The following is a 13883-nucleotide window of genomic DNA, read 5'->3' as shown; positions in this document are numbered from 1 at the left end:
CAGCAGCCACATATTTCCGTACGGACCATTTGTGGCTCCCCCCCCAACTGCCTGCCACTGCGTGATTTACCGCAGGCCCACTCGCTCAGCCATAGTACTGCCTCCTGTCCCCACATAAGATTAGGCCGCCAAAATTACGACAGCTTCCCCCTGCAGGAGCTTGGATGCCTATTTATATCACAGAGGTTGTCACAGACGATGTTGATCTGCAGAAGGGAGATGTATTATGGTAGATCTGTACATTTGTAAACTACAATTGTAACTCATCCCCCCCACATTACATCATGGTCAGGAATCGGAAAGCAATCAATATCAATATAAACACACATGGTTGCCGCTCGACTTCAGCTGCCCTGCTGCGGATAAGCAAACCACAGCACGAACAATACTTTGCATACGGCGTCCTCTATATTCTCCTGTCTCAATTATTTCCAAGCAGAACCTGTTCCTACAGCACTCAGAGGTACGTGCCAACTTCAGAACACCACCCAGGCGTTTCCATGCTCACGTGCAAAGCAAATCACAGATCACATATACGCCATGCAGGAGCCTGCCACAGCACCGTGGGGTCTGAGCATCAGCGACGCCGACTTTGAGAAGCTCAAAGCCGGTTTCGAACCTCAGGATCAGGATGACAAATGGCGCGTCTCGGTCACGGATCAGAGCCGGAGCGGCAACATCTCCATTCACCTTGCTCGAAGCGGGACGGACAAGGAACTCTACGTACTTGTTGTGAAGCCAAGCGACGGTGACAGCAGCAGCAGTGGTGTGAAGATCGAAGCTATCACCTGGGAACAGAACAAGGGTGGAATTCGCATCTCGGAGGAGCAGGCCAAGAAGGAAGTAGTGATTATAACCAGACGCCTTCTGGAGTGCGATTTTGATGCGCTTCCAGAGTATGAAGTCTCGGATCTGTGGAATCATCCTGCTGCTCATATAGGCGCCAATTGAGCAAACTTTTCTTTTCTGCCTCAGTATCTAGGCTAGGCCAAGTTGTCAATAGACACCGCATCGTGCGACCTCTTTGAAGTCCCCGTAGGAATGCAACCATTGTTAATATCCTGGCAGGGCTACCTACTATGTACCTCCAAGGCTTCCTGTGTTTGTTGGTACGTACTGCGGCAGTAGACAAGGCAGCAAGCAGACTGTGGGACATCATTTTCTTCCCCCGGCCGCCCCCCGATCAATCAACCTGCAACATGTAGCCCCCAACAAAGACAGCTTCTCTTTCTCGGGATGCACCAACTGCATGTGCTTTGGAATACAGCCACTCCTTTGCATGTTCAATGCGGTGTTGACCAGACCTCAAGAAGAAGCTATTCCAGTAAGTGTCGTCTCACCTCCCGCACAACCTTATCTATGCAGGAACATCACCCGGTGCGGCTCAATGTCTGCAAACACAACTTCTGTAGTATTACAGCTTTGCGGCTGGAATTCATCCATCTGGTCACAAAATGCCGGTCAACGGCTTCGCTTTCAGTACATCCCCATTTCTATAACTGCCATGGATGGTATTGCTCGCGGGAAACCACTTACTACAAAAGCACCCGATGCGCCGCAAACTTGAGTAGATGGACTGACACTGTCGACTTGACAGATATACTAAATAAACAATGGCACGCATGTTGTCCTGCGCATCAACCGCCTTGACCGCCTGCACCCGCGCGTTCCTGACCAATGCCACGACCCGATACGTCAAGGCGCGAGCCGCAAGCAACAGCGCTGAGATGGCCAGCCTCCTTATCGACAGCGCCAGCTACACGGAGAACGAGCAGACCGTCGCCATCAACTACACACGCCCTAGCAACGTGTACCAGAGGGGGGAAATAATGTCTAAACCAGGTATTTGTGGCGAAGTAGGATATAATGATATCAAAAACTTTATCGAGTGATTGACAAGTACTATTTCTGGACCATGGGTCCCGACCCGTATTTTGTCCGTAGGGCTTCGTGTTTGTATCTACAGCTCGTATACTCGTATTATGCCCTAGAATCTCGGTTTTTCGTTTTAATTTTTTCAGACGGCAGAAGGAGAAAAGATGAAATAAGAACAATGGCCGAAGAATAGATAATAAATAATGTCCCGTCTGCGGTTTAATATTCTCCCCATCGCGGTCGTTCATCCAGCGTCGAATACATCGTTCTCATTCTACCCCGTTCATCATCGGCCTTGTCTGTAAGTTCCCTCTCTCTCTCTCTCTTCAATAATCCCATTACTAACTTGTTTAACTCATAGTCGAAGCAGCAGGTTACATCGCACGCATATTCCCACACCTCGATACTCTAGCCCTCGGCCCCTACATCATCCAAACAATGCTCATCCTAGTCGCGCCTCCATTATTCGCTGCGTCCATATATATGACTCTGGGACGACTAGTCCGGGAGATGGGCGCGGAGTCGGCATCGCTTGTTCGCGTTAAGTGATTAACCAAAATCTTTGTGGTTGGGGATGTTATCTCGTTTGTGTTGCAGTGTGGTGGTGAGTTTTTCCCTTTCTCCCTTATAAGGACAATGACTGACATGGTGCAGGAGGTGGATACATGGCCGCAGGTTCAGCAGAAGCCATGCAAAGCGGTGAGCACATCGTCATCGCCGGTCTCGCCATTCAACTCCTCTTCTTCGGTTTCTTCATGTTCGTTGCATTCCTCTTCCACTGGCGAGTTACCAAAACCGCATCGACATACAAAATTTCGAAAGCCGTGAGATCCCGATGCGGCTAATTCTCCTGGCACTCGCTCATGTAGGCGCTTTATGCTGCCTGTGTGTTGATTCTGGCGCGGTCTGTTTTTCGTGTTATTGAGTTTGTGCAGGGAAATGATGGGTTTATTATGAGCCATGAGTATATGTTGTATATTTTCGATGGGGGGTATTCTGGGTCTTGTTTCCTGGGTCTTTTTTGTTGGGGGGAATCAGTGGGAGCGAGCTGTATCTGAGTCTGTTGCGTCGGATACATTGCCTTTGGAGGAGGGTCGGTATGGGTGGAAGTAGTCTTCTCTTTCTGGTGTTGCTACGCTGCGTCTTTGTCGAGCCTTCTTCTTTTCTTCGGCTGTTTTAAGTCATTTATAGAGCGTTGGAATAATTCCAGTTATTATTAGAGATATTAGCACTTGCCCATAATCACAGCAGATGATTGATACCGGAAAGACATCTCAAAAAAAGGAAACCAGCCACATCGCATCCAGCATTCATCATCCCTTCCGACCTTCAACCGACCGCCCCTCAAGTTCATATACAGCCTGCCCATGCCCATCCAACTCCCTCCTCTCATTCCCCGCGTCCAACTCCCCCACCTCCTTCGCCTCAACCTCACTCACGGGTCTGCCTTGGCCACCGTTCTCGTCCTCTTTCCTATTCTCATGCACTGTTGTTTCAAGAACATTTAAATCCTGACGATCCCGTTGCCGTTTCCGCCAATATCCAAAGAAGAATACTAAGAATAGCGCGGATAGGACGATAACTCCACCTACTACGCCTCCGACTATGCCGCCGATTTGTGAGCCTGTTAGACCATTCGAAGAGCCATTCAAATTTGAAGAATTGTTTGTATCGGTGCCGTTATTCATGCTCTCGAACGTAACGCAGCAGCGGATGGTATCGTCGCCGGGACAGGGGGCGTCGGACTATTTCAACGAGAAGAAATATTAGCGCATCTCGACTCTCGTCTCCGGATGGATGGTAGGAGATGGAAGGGAAGAAACGCACCGGATCCCCCGTATAGAAATCCCCATCGCACGCATCGCGCGTATCATTCTTGCATAATCCGCTTCCTTGGGAAACGGTGCATGGGCGGATGAAGCAGCACTGTATTATACTGTTAGTCTTCTCGTTGACCTCAACCTGAATCTGAGATGTAAACTGCAAATGCTACCTCTGAGCCTGTGCCGCATTGATTCGGGAAGAAGGCACCGTCGCCTATAACCAATAGGTCAGGTTAGTCCACTAGCTAACGGAAAACTAGAAAGTAGTAGTATGAAGGATAGACTAACATGTCGATTCTGGTACGCACGTTGCCTCCTCTGCTACTGACCCCGCTGAGCAGGTGCCAGACGATTGTCGGGGAAAGAGAAGCCCTAAGTCCACGTCTTCCATATTGGATAATGGACTACATCGGCTTCGCAGGGAAAGAAAGACAGCGAGAGAGATCACGGAAGGGAAGGAGAGAAAAAGAAAACGAAGGTAAAAAAGAAGAAAGAAAGAAAGAAAGAAACAGCATTGGGATTGCCCGATATACGCTGCCAATACCCACCTGTCAGTCACCTCTGCCTCTTGACTCAAACCAAAAACCCAAAGCGACTATCCCATAAACCCTCAAGCATCATTGGACCGCGCTACATGCCATATTCCGTGCATTTCTGTATACAGCAAAAGAGCGACGTTGGCGATGCTAAATGCCGTGCCGCCAAGGCCCTAGAAGCAGGGGAAATACGAGCATGGAGGGTTGCCGGGCGTGAAGAGCGGGTGTTGAGACCCTGGGGATCAGGGTTCGGGCCTTTTGTAGAGGGGGTTGTGAGGATCTACTGATTAGTGTGATTCATACAGCCAGCCACACCGACGTCGACATCATGGGTAAATATGCAGTCAAATCACTGAATCACTGCAAGAGCTAAATAATGACATTTAACCCGCGGCCAAGTCAATTATGTCCAGAAGAACGTTGATATGTATGAGCCAGGGCGCGAGAAAGCGAAATAAATACAAATTGCCGACATATGCTAATACAATACACAGAAAAAAGAAAACGAACCATCCTTGAAATGTGACCAGATAGCCCACACAATTGCTTGCTTTAAAAAAAAAAAGAAAAAAAGAAAAGAAAAAAAAAGAAAAAAAATTTAGAAGATTAGACGAAATATGAGACGAAAAAATTCAAGCATACATAACACCTTTTTCCTCACCCAATCCTAAAAATTAACCGAGCAAGTCATCAAGTCCCGAGCTACCAGTCTTCGAACCCCCCTGCTGAGTCTGCTGCTGAGGCTGTCCCAAAGAAGGCGAAGGCGATGCAGCTGGCGCACCCCAGATACCAGCACTAGCCTTCTCCTTGGCCATACTCGCCAGATTCGGTCCCTTGCTCGCCATCGAGTTGGACTTCTGGACTCCCGCCTTGGCACTAGCAGTCGACCACAGCGAACCGAAGGCGTCGCCGCCAGAAGGCTTGGGCGTAGCGGCGGCGGGCTTGGGACCGGCGGCGGAGGATGAGGTGGCGGATGTGAGCGAGGAGACGGAGGACACGCCTGGTCTGTGGCCCAGGCCGCCGGAGGGGGGCTGGTTCGTGTTCATGGAGACGGAGGTGAAGTAGTTCGGGGTGGCGGCTTGGTAGCCTGTGGGCTTGGGCTGGAGGGGCTTCTGTTGTTGTTGCAGGGGTTGCATTGCTGCGCCGCCGGCGGGGGATGTGGGGGATGCGATGCTCGAGGCGGGAGTGGGCGTCATCGATGTGAATCCGACGATACCGTTCAAGTTTGCGCCCTGGGATCCGGACACCGGCTTGGGGGCGGCGAACTGCGTGTTCGATGTTGTGCTGACAGTAGACGACGGGGGAGGAATGCCGAACTGGTTCGACGATGTCGATGCTGCCGGTGCAGGCGCGGGAGTAGCAGACTGGAAGTCATCAAAGTCGTCATCGTCCGCTCCCATCGGTTGAGCATCGAGGATATCAAGTCCGCCGCTGGTGGCAGGCTGCTTGCCAGCGGCAGTAGACGTCGTGGCAGGGGTATCATCGTCGCCAAGCAGATCCGGCTCAGGCTCTTTCGGTTTCGGAGGTTCGGCCTGTTTTGCTTTGGCGCGCGGAGGACTCGCCGCACGTCGCGTCGCCGGAGCCGCATCTGCCTCATCGTACTCATCATACTCCTCGAACTGGTTACCTCCCCGACGTCCAGAGTCCTGGAAGTCACTCTCTCCACCTCCAAATCCACCCCCATCACCATAAACACCCCCGCTGTACCCACCAAACGACATACTGTCACTACCAAAGCCCCCGTATCTGCTGTTGCGGGCACTCGTGCCACCCCCAACGCCCATACCACCCTCGAAACCACTGAACTTATTCCGGTTGGCGCGTGCCTTCTTGCGCTCCGAACGGATCAATTCGACATCGCCAAGCAGCTTCACCAACTCCGACGCGCGGTTGCGCACGTTAATACCCTGGTCCTTCCCATTCTGGTCGATAAAGTGGAACTGGCGGAGCATGCGGAGGAGGGACATGTGCGAGCGGGCATCGTCGACGACTCGTTCCGATCCGTTCTTCACGAGGAATTCCAGAAGTTGCAGGCCCTGTCGGTTACACACATCTCATGAGTAAACATCCAACCAAAACGTCCCCCGACCCTTCATAACGCACCTTGTAAATCTGCCGCCACTCCTCCGCGGTTTTGTCTGTGAATCGCTTGTAAATCATCGGCATAATCTCGTTGAGCAATTGACTGCAAGCACCTGTCAGCAACCACTCCCCACCAGTACAGTATCTCACAACACGGAAGGCAACTGACTAGCTATGAGTCCCACTAGCAATCTCCTGCATCAATGTCGTAGAGGCACCCCAAGGCTCATTATTCGTCGCTTCTCGAACCTAACCATCGCACATGTAAGCCACATCTCAGCCAACATATTTCGTGTTCTCTCTAATAGACGGGGGCGGGACTCCGGAATCGGCGGGGAGACGGAGAACTAGGAACAGCGACAGCGACATACCTTCGACTCCATTTCGGTATAGTTCATGACAGCTATAGACAGTGGTTAGTTAGCAAGGGAAATACCAAAAAATAGCAAGATATATTACCCAAGAGGGCTTACCATTCTGTACTTTGCGGACTCCCGCTTTGAGATCATACAAGGTCAGGTTGCTGACCTGCTCCTTTAGGCTGTCCATGGCGCAGATAAATGGGAAGTCTTGGGCGCTATCGGTGGTTAATCTGTTAAAGAGAAAATAGAAATTAAGAGAGAGGAAATATCCTTGAAGTCGTGAGGGGAGAAGAGGGACGAGAGACGTTGTTTGTATTGATTGTCAGTCCAGCGAGACACATGGCATCGGCCCAACCCGGGCAGCGCGGTCACGTGGAGGTTGCCCCTGAGCCGTCGCTATGAGTAAAGTCACTTTTCTACGCTCTACACACTGTGTTGCTTATATGAATTGTGTCGAATGTAAAGATAGTATAGTAGACACTACTTGGGTAAATACATACATAGAAGACTCGTCGAAATCATACACACAATCGTCACGGGAAATCGCATAAACATGCAAATAACATGACACAGGGCAAACACAATAAGGAACCTCCCATCGGAATAACACGACAACGAGAACACAAACAGGGGTACTCGAACAACACGTCTCATAACGCCGGAGCAAAAAGGCGACGCCGCGCATCACCCGCATACCCGGATAGCTGAAACAAGAACAAGAAACAAAGAAATGAGATGAACGGGGATATCTTGAAGAACCGAAGAAAGAAGAAGGGGCAGGAAGAAAACAAGAAAAAGACAAGCAAGCGGCGACAGCCCGCTTACTCGTTGTAGAACTTTCTCATGATCAAATGCAAGAAGAGGTTGACGTTGACTCGTAGATGCCCATCGAAGAAGTCCAGGAACTGCAGGTTGTTGAACTGTGCCTGCAGCAAGTCGTCCAACGGCACCTGCGCATTCGCTCCAGGAACCATCATGGGCCCGCTGCTACCGTCAATAGTGAAGACACCAACCTCGTTACTTGAGATGGTGAGATCAACGCGATCCCACTGTCGCTCGGAGTATCCCTTCCAGTGCACCAGCACGCCCCTGTCTGCTAGGTTACGGGCGGAGTACTTGTACGATCCGAACTTGAACACTTTGCCGGATTTCTGAAGCTCACGTTGGTGATCCCACTGCTTGGTGAATGGCATCAAGAAGCGCTTCTTGCCCTTCTTGTTCTGTAACGTGATCATCGCCTGCTCAATGTAGTCGTTATATGTCTTGAGCTGCTGATCCAGCCAAAGGGCTTGGTCATTAAGACGGGCCGTCGTGAGGCGAGCGCTCTCGATTTCACGCTCTCTTTGGATTCTCCGACGATGCTTCGTTCGGATATCGATGGCGATGGCGTTAAGGAGATCCTGGTAGTGGTTGTCACGTCGGATCTTGCCGGTTCGTTCCAGTCGGAGGATGTTCTCCAGGGCGGTGCCCTTGAGTTCCGAGTAACTCATTGATCCGATATCAACCAAAGAGTTGGCCTCGGCATATGGGCTTCGTGGGGTGTTATGCGTGCTCAATTCGTCGCGGACCAATGTCATCCATCGTTCCTCGTCTTCCACGGTGGGCTGCTTGACCATGATGTCCATCAGATTGGCACCTGTCTGGACACGAATGATGTAGAGAATGCATCGCTTTGTTTCCATATACAGAGCCTTAATATCTCCTTCGGGGTCTGTAGAGCAAATTAGCGTTGAAGTCATGTGCGTATATAGGATGAATGTTTACCTTCGATCTGCGCGAGCTTTGGCACCAAGGTAAGGTTGATTTCAGACGAGTTGACGCTCATCAACTCATTCTCGTTGGTCTTGACGTTTCCAAGCTCACGGACGACTTCCTTGATAATATCATCAGGGTTCGTGCAGATGTGGTTAACCTCCGAAGCCACAAGCTGGTGGATCGAGAAAATATCGGACATCTTGATGTACAATGTGGGTTTCGTCTTGGCGTAAAGGTCGTTGAATTCGTCAATGTCAAAGTAGGACTCTGCATCTTGCACGGAAATCACTAGGCAGGGTTAGCAAATGGTGAAAACAAGGGAAGATAGGAAACTCACAATCACCCCAAATGAGGCCTAGACGTTGAATCGAGTCTCCAATGTAGCTGTTCAAAGGCTGGAGATAGACGTTCTCTGCTCCGAAAAGCCTTCCAGAGGCCACCTGCGCAACAACCTTTGCGATCTCGGACAGATTCCGCTTCTGCTCCTGGGTCATTCCCCGGTCAATCACCCCATAACGTTCCGGTTCAAGGACAGCAGGCTGGAAATAGTTCTTCCACACCCAGTACCCAACCGCCTGGAGTATGAACCCGGGGTCCTCGCTAGAGAACCGGGACAGGAGAGTTTCATACATCTCCTTCGCGACATAGCGGACACCAAATGGCATACGGTACAGCACCTCCTCAAAGTGAGCAAAGAACTGGTCGGCGATGTCACGAAGTTCCTGAAGATGTTGAATGAACGTAGCCCGGGTTTCTGGGTCTCTGATCGCTTCTTCTCGAGGGATGTCTGGTCGACGGCGGCTCCTCCGGCCGGTTTGGAGCTCTTCGTTGTTGATGGACGAGCGGTGAATCTGGATCGGGTCGCTTTCCAGATCCAAGGTTGGGTTCTCGACAATATGCTCCCTCACTACAGGACCAAGAACATCGCGCAGGAATTTTCGGTCACGGGGCGACTTCATATAGGAGGCGAAAAGCTTGTTCCAGAAAGAGTTGCATCGCAAATACTCTTGGAGCGAGTTGAAGCTCTCGATTTCTTCGCGGGCCGATCGCGCAAGCAGTTTGACTAGATAGTACTCTTCACGTCTCTTTTGGGAGTAACCAAAGAGTCCCATCATCAAATGCCTGATTCTCTCATATTCCTTCTCGGGCGTGTTCACCTCACGCAGCCGTCGGAAGAGGCGCGCGAGATACTGCGATTGGGTCTGAAGGAGGAAGAAAAGCACCTGGTAATGCTCGAGCTTCTTTCTTGAGGCTTTGTTCAAAGCCTTGAGATCGAACGGGTCCGTTGACGAGATTTCCGTGTTCGGCAACAGGCTTCCGATATGGCCTCCGAAGTGTTTCTGGTGCTTGACAACTTCATCCAGTGTGATCTTGTTCTTCACCAAGAGGGCGATCTTGATGTCGAGTTGGCTGATGTATTGCTCGGCAAGTTCGTTCTGCCGAACCTGTTGCACGACCACCTTCCGCAGCCGTTCAAACTCAATTTCCTCATCAAAATCGAAGTCGCTGTCGTTCAGAAGGTGAACAAAGCCCTTCACCGTTCCAACAGGAGGATTCTTTCCGCTGGTAAGGCTCTTGTACGCTTGACCTTGGATACGTCCTCGCACGACGCTCTGTGCTTTAACGACTTTCTCCATATTGGCCCGGTAATAGCGACGCTGTTCTTCGAATCGTAACCGGACCATGTGACCCCGCAGACGTGCTTGCATGTCAATAATAATATCCTCATCAGCCTCAAGGTCGGATAACACCTGACCAACTTCCAAGCGAACCAACATGGCTCTTGTCAGCGCCTGCAGGTTGGTGATCTCATCCTCAGAATCTTCAAGTTGTTCGAGGATCCCGCCAACTTCGATTCTCAAAAGAGCCGCCCGAGAGAGGGCCTGCAGATTCACAATCATGTGCTCCTCCTCGCGAAGTTCGTCGTCATCGTCCTCCAATCGCTTCCGAAGCAGAGCCCCACGGATAAATGATTGAAGCTCCAGGACGGGCTCATTTTCTGCCTTCAACGCCTCTTGCTGAGAATCCAAGAACTGCCTGACCGCCACGGCCCGGGAGAAACTCTGGAGCTCGACAACAGAAGCGGTATGCTGTGCCAAGGCGTCCCGAAGAGAGTCAAGGTTCTCTCTGGTAGCGGCACCGCGTACCATGGCCTGCAGGGCGACGCGTTGCTCCTCGGTCTTCTGGAGCGCCTCTACCAGTTGAGACTGGTGGTTTCTAACAGCGAGAGCTCGTGCGCCGGCCTGGATGGAGACGATCGAAGGGATCTCCTGGTTGAGTTGGGCCTTCGTGTGTGCCACGGATCCCCGAGTCAACATTCCTCGGATAACCGCCTGGAGCGGAACGGTATCCTCTTGGGAGCTCTCGATCGCAGCGTGCTGAGCACCGACCTGATCACGCTGCAGGATACCTCGAATGATAGCTTGCAGCGACATGACATCACTTTCTGCGTCGCGGAGAGCTTCGTATTCGATCGAAGCGTGGTTTCGGTGCAAGGCACCTCTGATGATGGCCTGCAACGCGGTGATATCTTTCTCGGCATCTCGTGTGGCTTCATAATCGTTGGAAATGTGGTTCCGTAGCAATGCTCCGCGAATAGCAGCCTGCAGCAGCGTGACGTTCGGTTCCTCGTCTCGGGTGTCATCGTAGACGTCGCAGACGTACTTGCGCTGAAGAGCTCCCCTCAGCGCCGCTTGGATCTGTTTGATTCCTGGCGCTTCCTTTTGCATATCGGTCTGGATGTGCTTCACTTCAGCTCGAGCCTTGGTTGCGCGTATGAGAGACTGCAACTGTAGGATATCCTGTCCCTGGGCTTCCCAGGTATCCTTGTCATCTTGTTGGTGAGAGCGAACGAGAAATCCTCGGCAAACTGCTTGCAGACCGATGGCGAAGTTTCGCATATCAAGTCTGTAGTGAACAATTTGGCGGGACCAGTCACCACGCAATCTTGCCTGCAGATCGACGAGCAAGGGCTCGAAATCCCACAAGTCATTCATCACGTTGCCAAGCATCAGTCGACACATTGCACCTCGGATCTGGGCTTGAAAGTCACTGGTTGCGGTCTCACTCTCACCCAGTTCCCGTTGTATGCGCTCCTCTTCCGATTCCTCGGGCTCCGGCTCAGGTTCAGGTTCTGCGCCAAAGTTTGCAGCCATGCCCGCGAAACTAGGCATGCTAACGCCTGATTTGTCGAGACCCTTCTGTGTTTGCTCGAGTTCATGGTGCTCGAACTCAAGTTGACCGACAAGATTGTCCATGCGGAAGTCGAGCATACCATGTTTGAACAGTAGCCACGACAGCGCATGGACGCAGTGGATGACCTTGGGGATGTTCTTTTTCTCGTATAGGTCGATCAGCTCAAATCGGAACAGCTCTGGCAATTCAATCTCATCCAGGAGACGGAAAAATAGCGCGATGTTATCTGAATGACGATATTGCAATCTCGGGTGTCTGAAGATTCGCAATGGCCGATCGGGGTACATCGCTTGGACGATTTCCGCCAGCGTGACACCATCCCGCAGGGCTTCTTCCAGTTGGACGATAGGCGGGATCTGCTTCTGAATGACCTCTTCGATCCATTCTTTGGCTTCTCCAATATGGCACAGGTACTCGTAGGCCTGAATAAACTGTCGTTGCTTGTCCATCCAATTGCCAGCGGTCCATGCTGATGTATTCTTTTTGTGAGCTGCAAGTGCGGTGGATGTTGGCGCAACGGAATCAGCGCGCTTCAAGCGTCGCCTCCCATGCAAGCCAACCACTGATGCTGTGGAGCTCCCGAGCGCCAATTCCTCGCTTTCCCCGGTTTTCGCAAACTTGGAAAGTGTCCGTAGATGGCCGGTCGACGATTTCTGAAACGTCTCGAGGTCTGGCGCAGTCAAGGTGGTTGTGATCGGGGCCGGGTTCGATAGACTGTGACCATGGTGCGCTTTCAAATGGGGCGGTCGGTTATGCGGTACGAGGGCTTGAGGAGACCAGGGACGTGGTAAGTCTGCGTGTGGAGGTGGCTGGGGAGCAAGCAACTCCTTTCCCTCAGGAGGCATGTTTTCCTGGCGATTGATGTCACCGCAATCTGGGGCCGCGGGCCGATTCTCCTTCCAATGCTTTGTATCGTCGACGGTATAACTTCGCGCATGTCGAGACGCATTGTCCTTCTTTGGAACAGCCGAGACATTGGGCACCTGGGGCAGTGGTCGCAACGAACGACGGATATTCTCATATGTGGCTCCGGCATTGGCCCGACGGGCCTGGTAAGAGCCATCGCTAGCCATCATGGTCCCGGTGGCCACAGTGTTGCTGACCTCACTCTTGCCTCGTCGATGACCAATGCTGGGATGCGAACCTATCGAAGCACTGGAGGAAACGGTACTTGTGCGACTCGGGACGAACGAATTGGACGACAAGGAATAGATGGACGAGGAAGTAGAAGCATCGGAGCCATGTCGGGCCGGACCGGGGGCATGGGGAGGTAGGTCCGTCTGGGTTCGTTTGAGGGAGAACGAATTGGAGGACATCGCTGACTACTGGCACCGTTCCGTGGTAAACAAGAATGCGACAACCGAAGGAGATTGGTGGTAGGTCTCGTTTCCAATTGGCCGCATACCTGCTTCCCAACCGAAGAAGCAGTGCGGTTGCACGGAAAATGTTGCCGTTGCCGTTGCTGTTGGTGGTGCTTGTTGGTCTGGATTGTTTTTCTTTGATGGAATGTGGTTGCTGGACGGGGATCAAGGGCGAGATCTCATTGCCTGTAGGGCAGAAATCGGGTTGATATAGAAACGGGCAAACGAGAGGGGTGATCGAATCCCGTCCGGTTCAAAATATCCCACACTGGTTCCTGAGTATCTGACCCAGAGTGGATGTGAGGGATCTCAGCGGAAAATAAAAAGGACGACTGAAAGGGAAGCAGGAAGGATGACTATCGATCGAGAAACGTGACTTGCAGCCCGTGCCTGGCGGGGGGGGAGAAGGCAGGGTCGTCGTTGCCCAGGAAAACAAATCTCCCTATCGGGTTTAGCGTGTGTGTGTCAGGTGACGCCACAGTGGCTGCTTATCTCATCAGCCCCTTCATTTTGTATTAATATTCCACAAGAATAACATTGTTACCCTGTACTTTAACATTCTATTAATTAGATCTATGCACACTACGGAGTATTTTCATCGTGTCTATCTGCTAGCACTTGGTGGCGCCTGGTTGAACTCAGATCCGATCCGCTCCACTCTCTATTGCCGATTCACGTGCCCAACCCGGTTGTTTAGCAGATCTAGCTTTGGCAGAAAAAGAAACAATACTTGTAAACACGGAATTATTTACCGCTGGTGATCGTCTGAGTCCCTGGCGATCGAGATATCGGGGTAATCTGTACGAGTAGTCGTAGTTGCTGTTAATTGTCTGCTCAATGTATGCCATACCGCTATAAAACAGCACATCCACTACATCTCATATGCAGAGTAAA

The 13883-nt window shown here is 51.5% G+C and overlaps 5 protein-coding genes across 5 annotated transcripts; 1 reads left to right on the top strand and 4 right to left on the bottom strand.

Annotated features, from left to right (window-relative positions):
- The first annotated feature begins 410 nt into the window (after nt 1-410).
- Nucleotides 411-1010, top strand: ASPGLDRAFT_79904 (uncharacterized protein). Its single transcript, XM_022550039.1, has 2 exons — nt 411-458; nt 515-1010. Exon 2 carries the CDS (start codon nt 541-543, stop codon nt 949-951), a length of 411 nt encoding a protein of 136 aa, XP_022403654.1. The 5' UTR covers nt 411-458; nt 515-540; the 3' UTR covers nt 952-1010.
- Nucleotides 1011-3188: 2178 nt separating this feature from the next.
- On the bottom strand, nt 3189-4089 carry ASPGLDRAFT_55486 (uncharacterized protein; the record flags this gene model as incomplete). Its single annotated transcript, XM_022548138.1, has 4 exons — nt 3189-3620; nt 3703-3801; nt 3869-3912; nt 3987-4089. The coding sequence occupies 4 exons, from the start codon at nt 4087-4089 to the stop codon at nt 3189-3191; spliced, it is 678 nt and encodes a 225-aa protein (XP_022403653.1).
- Nucleotides 4090-4908: 819 nt separating this feature from the next.
- On the bottom strand, nt 4909-6865 carry ASPGLDRAFT_120518 (ENTH domain-containing protein; the record flags this gene model as incomplete). The annotated part of the gene is made up of 5 exons (XM_022540142.1): nt 4909-6270; nt 6338-6419; nt 6486-6565; nt 6688-6719; nt 6790-6865. 5 exons carry the CDS (start codon nt 6863-6865, stop codon nt 4909-4911), a joined length of 1632 nt encoding a protein of 543 aa, XP_022403652.1.
- Nucleotides 6866-7109: 244 nt separating this feature from the next.
- On the bottom strand, nt 7110-7426 carry ASPGLDRAFT_1111672 (uncharacterized protein). Its single transcript, XM_022539584.1, has one exon. It carries the CDS (start codon nt 7330-7332, stop codon nt 7159-7161), a length of 174 nt encoding a protein of 57 aa, XP_022403651.1. The 5' UTR covers nt 7333-7426; the 3' UTR covers nt 7110-7158.
- On the bottom strand, nt 7129-13389 carry ASPGLDRAFT_165278 (putative Ras GTPase activating protein). Its single transcript, XM_022542606.1, has 3 exons — nt 8771-13389; nt 8443-8721; nt 7129-8389 (listed from the first exon to the last, which is right to left on the bottom strand). The coding sequence occupies exons 1-3, from the start codon at nt 12942-12944 to the stop codon at nt 7500-7502; spliced, it is 5343 nt and encodes a 1780-aa protein (XP_022403650.1). The 5' UTR covers nt 12945-13389; the 3' UTR covers nt 7129-7499.
- Between the last annotated feature and the right edge of the window lie 494 nt (nt 13390-13883).

Source organism: Aspergillus glaucus (genome assembly GCF_001890805.1).
Source record: "Aspergillus glaucus CBS 516.65 unplaced genomic scaffold ASPGLscaffold_4, whole genome shotgun sequence".
NCBI lineage: Eukaryota > Fungi > Ascomycota > Eurotiomycetes > Eurotiales > Aspergillaceae > Aspergillus > Aspergillus glaucus.
The sequence above is the reverse complement of the archived record's forward strand: the minus strand, read 5'-3'. Positions and strand labels throughout refer to the sequence as shown.